The following is a 9182-nucleotide window of genomic DNA, read 5'->3' on the forward strand; positions in this document are numbered from 1 at the left end:
TTAAACTAAATTTGATAAATTTACTTATTAGTTCAACTAATCATAGCTTAAAGACTAAGTTTTTTTTCCTAAATGTTATGTGGACTTACGTGTGATTGAGCGTTTGTATTTATGTCTATATATTGTTTTATGATGTTATATATATATCTAGTTTTTTTAATCACCTATTGCTTTTATCAGTAGCCTTTTGTTTGAATATTTTGGTTTTGTGTTTTTGTCTGTTGTGTGTTTTGGAATCGATGGTCTCTCTTAATGTAGCATTTCTATTCCTAAAGATAGATGTAAAGTCTGGCTGCATCTTAATTCTCATCAAACTTTAACAATAACTATTTATTTGTTAACTATTTATTGATGAGACATACTGGGTGATTATTATAGCATTCAACTAGTCATAAACTTATTATAAAAATAAATAATGTGAAATTCGAATTCTTTTTTCTAATTATAGAATGCATTAATATGCTATCAAGTACCAACAAGATAATTATAATATTCACATAAAAACTTGTCATGTTTTCTTCTTTAAAGTAATATATATTTTTTTAAAAGGATCTTTTTGGCAAAAAAGTTTCCGAAAACACTTTATTTAAAACTAAAAAATTCGTTTTAAATAAATAAAAATATTTAAAAAAAAGATTTAAAAGAAAATGTTTCCAAAACATTTTATTTGGTTTAATTACATGAGATTAATGTTACATAGGGAAAAAACCAAACATGTTGATCAAACCAAATATTTTTTAACCATTTTAAAGCATGAACTATGAAAAAATGTGTGTAAAGAAATGTTAAAAACTATCTCAAAATATTATATATATATATATAGAAAAGAGTTCAAATAAAAAATAAGTGTTTTGTGAGAAGTGTGAGAAGAACTTTAAAATAAAAGAAACCACCTAAATATGACACTATACATGTAAATATGAAACAATACAATTATTTAGAAACTACCAATCTCAACCACTAGATCATAGATCCAAGGGCCTAGATTTATTCTATTTATTCTCACAAAAATATTGTTTTTTACATTAACCCTGCCATATATATATATATATATATAGGTTTAAGTTCAAGAAAGAAATCAAATTATTGTAAGAAATGAGAGAAATGAATATGAGCCACTAGTTTTATTTTAAGATTTCAATATTTAAAAATAAAAAAAAATGTAATTGCAACAATAAATGCACACACTCTCTTTAATTAATACAACTAATATAATCATAATGAATCTCTCTCTAATTAATATATTTAACTAATTTAACTATAATAATTAAAAAGATAAAAATAATACTTTAGTTTTATTTTTTATTTACACATTCTTCATTTTATTCAACATAAATACAATTTATTCATATAATACTATTCTTTATATTAAAAAAGTTTTTTCCACTCAATTTATTAGCATGTTTTTTAACACTAAATATCAAAACATAATATATATATTTTTTTCAATTGGTATAAAAATTATTGTCATACATAATAATAAAAATATCATACAAATGTGTCCATTAAATGTAAATAATAAATATACAACCTACACAAAGATATAACCTACACTTGTTTTGAGCGATAAAAACGTACATCATACAAAAAACATACAACTTATATATGGAATTCGACATTAACAATTATATAAACTATACAAATATACACATATCCTACACATGCGTAGGTTATATGTTTTTCGTATGTAAGTTATATGTTTTTTTATTCTTATAACAAGTGTAAGTTATGTGTTTTTGGGTAGGTTGTATATTTTTCATTGACATTTAATGCAAACATGTGTAAGATAGTTTTTTGTATTATTCATCACAATGTAACTACGTGTTGATGGATATTGATATGTTGAGTTTGAAGAAATTGGTTTTGAATAAAAAGAAATTAATGTATGAATAAATTGTATTTGTGTAAGATAAAATTTTCGTGTGTAGGTTATATGTTTTTCGTGTGTAGGCTAAATGTTTTCGTGTGCGTGTATATTTTATTGATGATGAATTTTGTGTGTAGGTTAAATATTTTTCGTGTGTAGGTTATATGCTGTCTTATTCTTAGAACAAGTGTAGATTATACGTTTTTGTGTAGGTTGTATGTTTTTTGTTGATATTTAATGCAAATACATGTAAAATAGTTTTTTGGTATTATTCATCATAATGTAAGTATGTGTTGATGGATATTAATATATTGAGTTGGAAGAAATTAGTTTTGGATATAAAGAAATTTTAATATATGAATAAATTATACTTGTATAGGATAAAAATTTAAGAAACAAAAAGTAAGTTATAAAAATAAATGAGTTCTTAAAATTTTATAATTATAATAATTTAATTAGTTATATTAATTAAATAGATAAATATTATGGTTTATTAGTTATATTAATTGAAGAAAGAGAATAATTAATATTTTCTTTATTTAGCTTTAAGTATTTAAAACTTAAAACAAAACTAGTGGTTCATATTCATTTCTCACATTTCTTGCAATAATATTATTTCTTTCTTAAAACATCCCCTATATATATATAATAAATATAATTTTTAAAATAATAATTAAAACAAGATGATGAACAAAACAAAGAAAAAGTAAAAATGGTTTGAATTATATATATGAAAAACTTGAAAGCTCCTTTTTATTTTTCGAATAGCCAATGATTTTTCCTCTCTACCTATTTTACTCTTACTCTATGTCTTAAGTGAGATCAGAACTTATAACTATTTGATTAAAAGAAGTATCACTTTGACGCTAGACGAAACTAGTGATTATTCAAATGAAAACTCTTTAAGATAAATTATTTACTAGTTTAACTAATTTAAAACTTGTTAGAAGAAAAAAATAATGTGAATAGATAACGTGAAACTTGAATTCTTTTCTAATTATAGAATATATGCATTAATACGCTATCAACAAGATATTAATATTCAATCAATTACGTATTCAAAATTCAAAAACTAAGATCCACGATATCATAATATTCTCACGGTCAAAACTAAGCCAAGTCAAAACATTTCATATAAAACTCAAATATTTTTCTAAAAATATATAAAAAAAATAAAACAACGATCCAATGTTCCATTTATTTATTTCACAAATTTTTAAAAACCTCATTGTTCACATCTCTCAAAGACACACTTCTCAATAATAATTCATTTAAAAAAAATAATAACAAGGGCATATTCGTCCTTTACAAAACATAACGTTATCTAACTTTACCATTGATTCAAATTCTAAATCTCGTTTAATACCATTCTCTTGTCTGTTGCTACAGTGTCTTAACAAAAGTCTAAACCTATAGATACACAAGTATGTATGTATAGGCCTACTACTACACCTACAAACACTCAATCTATGTGTACATTGCTGTCTTCTCTGCACCAACAACACAGTCCCCAAAACACTCACATTCTGTACAAAACCTGAAGCAAAATCACAAGTTTTCTATTGAAAATATTTGAAATGGAGGTGGAGATGGAACTGGAGGATGATAATAGCAGCGGTGGCGATACGGCGGTGGAGTTCACGTTCACGGCGGTGGAGATTGACATCGATTACGAGTTTGAAGCGGCGAGGTTTTTCGATTTTACGAGAACGGAGTCGATCGATGAAGCTCGGCAAGCTGAAATGTGGTTTGAGTCGGTTGGAAGCTATCCGCCTTCGCGTAAGCTGTTGAAATCTGATTTAATTGAGTAGTTGTTTATGTAATTTAGGTTTTGGATGATATTTATTTTTACTGATGATTGTTAATACATATATATACATTTGCAGGTGTGATTGCTAGTTATTTTAGGTTTTTAGATGATATTTTTGCTGTTAAGTGTTGGTATTTGCTGGTGACATTGCTAATTTAAGCTTGTGATTGACTAGTTATTTTAGGTTTTTAGATAATTTTTTTGCTGATATATGGATCTTTTTTTAATGCTTTAATTGAGTAGTTATTTTAGAATTGTAGCTGATTTTTTTTGCTGATAAATGTTAGTATTTGCTGGTGACATTGCTAATTTAAGCTTGTGATTGACTAGTTATTTTAGGGTTTTAGATGATTTTTTGCTGATAAATGTATCTTTTTTGTTTTTTTTTGTTTTTTTTTAATTTTATGATTGAGTAGTTATTTTAGGATTTTAGCTGATTTTTTTGCTGATAAATGTTAGTATTTGCTGGTTACATTGCTAATTTAAGCTTATGATTAAGTATATATTTTAGGTTTTTAGATGATTTTCTGCCTGTGATATTTGCTAATTATGCTTCTGATTTTTTATGACTGAGTAGTTATTTTAGGATTTTAGCTGATTTTTCCTTTTTTTACTGATAAATGATTTAATGTTATCATTTGCTGGTGATATTGCTAATTATGCTTCAGATTTTGTTTATTAACTTTTTATGACTGAGTAGTTATTTTAGTAGTGTAGCTGATTTTTTTTTTGTTGATAAATGTTAGTATTTGCCTGTTGCATTGCTAATTTATGCTTCTGATTTTTGATGGCTGGGGAGTTTTTCTAGGTTTTTAACGGATATGCTCTCGATCGTAGTTTATTGAAAATATTGTAGTTTCGACTTTCGTGTGTATATGTGCCCTAATGTTTGACTTTTGAGGTTAATCAGAGATTTCTAGATTTCTAGGCTGGCATGTGAAAAATTTCATGAAAAATACTGGTTGCTAGGTCAAATTAATAGTCCAGGTTAGGTTAAATGTGGTAACAATTTTGTTTTTGAAAGCCTAGGGTTGACCTTAAAAGTCCAAATACATCCATTGTTCTGCTGTGCAATGGTGTTGGTACTTAGTACCCTAATTGTCATAAATAATAATGGTTGAAAAGTATTACATGGATTTGGTGTGGTGTAAATTATGGCTTTGGTTCAGGCTCTGGTTCATGTTGATATTGTCTTGTAGTTGTGGTCCATTTTTGATTGCAGAAAATAAAAACGCTATTCCACATATCAAGTGGTCCTGGTAACCCATTATTCCTGAGATGTTACTGTCCCAATGCAATTTTGAGATCTCCCCAATTGTGGTTATATGATGATTATATGGTTTTCATGTGCCTTTTTACATTGCATGCATTCTGCTAGTAATTTAACTTGTTTGTCGTTGAATAATGTTTTATTATCCATAATTTTTTGTATGATAGCTTATCAATAAAACTATTATTTGTTGTGAAAAGTTTATGTCAGCGTGACCGCAATCCTTGCTAATTTGTGCATATATTTTGATTTCAGCGTTTGCAGTGAGGTTGCTTTCAAGAGAAAAAGGTGAAAACGCCAATGATTCTGCATTATCCAAAGGTTTTGATAATGCAAATCAGTCGGATACCGCCTCGAATCGAGCACCGGATGATTCTACAGTGGCTTTGAGCAACACAGGTATAGCTAGACTTCTAACTAAGTTGTGTTTGGGATTCCTTATTTCAACCTCCTTATAAAAAGTGTAACTTATGACTTATTCCCCTCACAACATTCAATTTTGCCAAACACCTTTTGACTTTTTATAAAAGTTACAAGTCACAAGGAGGGTAAAATAAGCAATCCCAAGCACCCTCTAATTCTACATACACAATTAGTATAAAATATAAGATGTCAATTACTATACTATCTGCTGATACATATTTCACAGATGCTGATGTTGTGAATGAGGGAGTTCCTTTGGACTTGAATAGTTATTATAAGCAAGCATGTCAGAAGCAACGTACTAGCTCTATACCGAAAAATAATACAAGAATTGACAGTTGTAAATCTAAAGCAAAATCAAGTTGGAAACCATCTTTTCCGAGGACATCAACTTTGATGAAACCAACAGCAAGTCAACTGGCTAAACAAAATCAGGAGCGCTTAGTTGACCATTTCAGGTACATACTGCTAAATTTTTTATTTTTGTTGATGCATGATCTAGTACCGTTACACACCCATAAGTAATATGATTGTTTGAATGAGTAAATATTACATCTAACCCTCTTTTTACTGTGTGTTAGAGTTCAAAAATTTGGGAACAATTCTTCGGGTGTCGAAAGTCAAGCTGCAAAAAGACAAAAGCTCGAGGGGGGCCACTTGTTTAAGGTTAGAAATAGTTTGTGTTCTTCTGGATAACGGTTTTCTTTTTATAACTGTGCATAGCATATCTAAAACATTTGTTAATAAATGTAACTAATCATTTCTGCAACATGTTAATCAATGTGATTAACCATTTCTGCAATATCGGTTTAGCAGGTAACTGACAAGAAGCAACAAACTAATTTTATCCACAAGGCACCAAAAAGGGTCAGTTGTCTAAACTGAGTGGTTCACTTATTTTTCTGAACGAGTCTTTATTTAAATTTCTTTTTGATGATTTCTAGGAAGGCATTATAGATGGTAATTTAGGTCACGGGCGGTTAAGAATCACGGTTCCAAGACCTCCCGATCTTGCAACAGCTCAACGGGCACACAGAACAAGGTTAATTCCACATATTGCTCATTCTATTCTTTTGTTTTGCAAATTGGAATATTCATATGATTTATTTGAAGTGTTCTTTTAAAGTTTTGATTGTTTTGGTATCAGGCAAAAAGATGATAATGAAAATGAGCACGTGACATCAAGAGCTCCCGGATTTCGAGCTCGTCCACTCAACCGAAAAGTTTGTATTTTTGGAGTTTATTTTTTTGCGGGTTTTTATATTAGTTCTTTATATATCTTGGTTACGTGCAGATTTTTGAGGCACCTTCATTGGTAAACAAAAAAAGAACCACTCGTCAATTACCAGAGATCCAAGTAAGTCGTTGCATAATAATCATATATAAAATGGAAAGATCTAAATTTTACACGATGGATCATATTTAGGCCTGTAAACGAACTGAACGTTCAGTGGGAAGTTCGTTTATTTAATAAATGCACGAACATGAACAAACGTTTCTGTTCATTTATTTAAACAAACGAACGTGAACGCATGTATCGTTTGTACATTTATGTTTGTGAATCTCATTCATTTAAATTCGCTTATGTTCATGTGTTTGCAACTTTGCACTCATTTATGTTTGTTTAATTTCATTCATTTACATTCGCTACAATATATATTTAACTTTTTTAGGCCCGTTAGAATTAATTCTAGTTTTAATAAAATTTTTAGGCCAAACACATTGTTGTTCACGTTTACATTTATTTGGTGTTAGCTTAGTTGTGTTCGTTTGTCTGCGTTCGTGAATTGTTCGTTTATGCTGTTGATGAACAAATTAAGTTAAACGAACAAACACCGACACTCTTCATTTATCGATTCATGTTTAACTTTTTGTTCTGTTAAAGCTATGAGCAAACACTAAAATGCTTCATTCGTGTTCGTTCGATTGGTTTACAAGCTTAATCATATTGATACTTGTTATCAGGAGTTTCACTTGAAGACATCAGAGAGGGCTGTGCAAAACACTGCTTCTGCAGTAACATCAACTTCATCATGCCACAGCAATTTAAAGGTTATATAATCAAAGACAGTTAACATACCTGTTTTTGAGTTTTTTTTTTCATTAATATTAAGAGATAATGTGATCTAAAAAATGTATATTTTGCAGGCACCACAGAAGCCTAGTCTTGCATTTGGAACCGAAAGTAGCAGTAGAGAACCCAAAGGGTATTCTTGTAATTTTACTTTTGATTTTATTTAGATATTATATGTATGATTTAACAGTGTGTGTGTCTCTCAGATCACATGTTTATGGTGTTATGAAACAAGAGGATTGTGAAACAATTCACAGATTTAAAGCCCTACCCCTTAACAAGAAGGTATTTGATATCAATTAATATATCAGTCCGAAATAAAAGCTTAATTAATTTGCAATACAAATAAAGTTATAATTAAGTTGCATACTTTTGTAAATGTAGATATTTTCAAGTAAAGGTGATCTTGGAGTTTTTAGAAGTAGCAAGAGGGAGACTACAGTTGCAATGGTAGTTTAAATGTTTAATTTCAATAAAGTCATAAATTATTAAATTTGTATATTTTACAAATTTTCTCAACAGGCATTTAATTTCCAAACCGAAAAACGAGCTCACCATGCTCCACCAGTTGATCTCTTTAACAAGGTATGTTTATGAATTAACAAGCTTGTTATAATCTTTTGGCTGTACATAAGTCTTGTTTGATTGTGAATTGAAAACTGTTCAACGTTACAAAATTGTAGCTCTCATTGGCATCAGAACCGGGTTCTCGGTCCACTAGGCCTCCGTCTATGTTCACAAAGGTTATTCCTAGTTCCTCTCCTAACTTTAAGATATTTTTTTAAACTTTTACCGACTTACATGTTATGTTGGCACAAGGGCTCAAAAGAAAACCGAGTATGCTCGTTTCAACAACAAAGTGCGGTAACCATACCAAAACTGGGATCAAAACAAGCTAACTTAGGCAAGACGATTAATGAAGGCCCTCCCTTATCAATAATTAGCAGGTAAACACAATTAATGCTTAAGGGTGTACATGGGTCGATTTTGGGGGCTCAAACCGAACCAAAACCGAATTCTTGGTCTTTGAATACGGTTTGGTTTCGTTTTTCTTTTTCTTTTTGGGTTTTACCATTCAGGCTTTAAAATGTTTGTGTTATAACACCATTTATTAAATTCTTATGAAATATTTAACATTCAAAACTAAAAATGAAAATATATGGATAACACTCTGTTTTAATTACACGCGAGAACAAAAAGAACAAACATAACTGTTTTATTTTTCTTAGGGGTTCGTATCTTTTAAAACTTTAACTTCTTATGAACAAATAATGTGTACGTCATGTACATAAAAATCATTAAAGTAATTTGTTCATATGATTTTCTTTTTGTTTTTTGTTTTTTTTCAAAGGTTTACTTTCATAGGCGTTGGAAATATACCCACACATGATTTATACTTGTAGCCTTGTACTTGTAGGTTGTATAACCAAATGATTTTTTAAAATAATATTTAATAAAATTGCATTTCAATGATTTCCTTCTATATATATTTTATACATTTTTGACTTCTCGTTGTTATCGAAACAGAAACTTGGGAACCCGTTAAAGTCTACAACTCGCTTAATGGAAGACTAAAAGAAGAAATTTAGCACATTGGCATCAATGTCGGCCAGTTCTGGATCTTGCAAATCTTGTTACCGACCATAATACACCATACGACCTTTAACGTGTTAATAAAACGCGTGAGAAGGCAAGTTGTACAGTTCCTCATAAGTGGTTTTTTACCTTTATTACAATG

The 9182-nt window shown here is 29.3% G+C and overlaps 1 protein-coding gene across 1 annotated transcript; it reads left to right on the forward strand.

Moving 5' to 3' along the window:
- Positions 1 to 3180: 3180 nt before the first annotated feature.
- On the forward strand, positions 3181 to 9182 carry LOC143619296 (protein TPX2-like). Its single transcript, XM_077091257.1, has 16 exons — positions 3181 to 3646; positions 5203 to 5346; positions 5597 to 5828; positions 5952 to 6036; positions 6187 to 6237; positions 6315 to 6412; positions 6518 to 6593; positions 6665 to 6727; positions 7336 to 7422; positions 7519 to 7577; positions 7651 to 7729; positions 7829 to 7894; positions 7967 to 8029; positions 8128 to 8187; positions 8264 to 8391; positions 8972 to 9182. Exons 1-16 carry the CDS (start codon positions 3445 to 3447, stop codon positions 8988 to 8990), a joined length of 1512 nt encoding a protein of 503 aa, XP_076947372.1. The 5' UTR covers positions 3181 to 3444; the 3' UTR covers positions 8991 to 9182.

This window comes from Bidens hawaiensis, unplaced genomic scaffold (genome assembly GCF_021521415.1).
Source record: "Bidens hawaiensis isolate Kalapana, Puna unplaced genomic scaffold, B.hawaiensis_p1.1 tig00002423_1, whole genome shotgun sequence".
Taxonomy (NCBI): domain Eukaryota; kingdom Viridiplantae; phylum Streptophyta; class Magnoliopsida; order Asterales; family Asteraceae; genus Bidens; species Bidens hawaiensis.

Coding starts and splice junctions, on each gene's coding strand:
- LOC143619296 (XM_077091257.1), top strand. CDS start 3,445: ATGGAGGTGGAGATGGAACTGGAGGATGATAATAGCAGCGGTGGCGAT. Junction 3,647..5,202: donor TGGAAGCTATCCGCCTTCGC/GTAAGCTGTTGA, acceptor TTTTGATTTCAG/CGTTTGCAGTGAGGTTGCTT. Junction 6,594..6,664: donor CTCGTCCACTCAACCGAAAA/GTTTGTATTTTT, acceptor GGTTACGTGCAG/ATTTTTGAGGCACCTTCATT.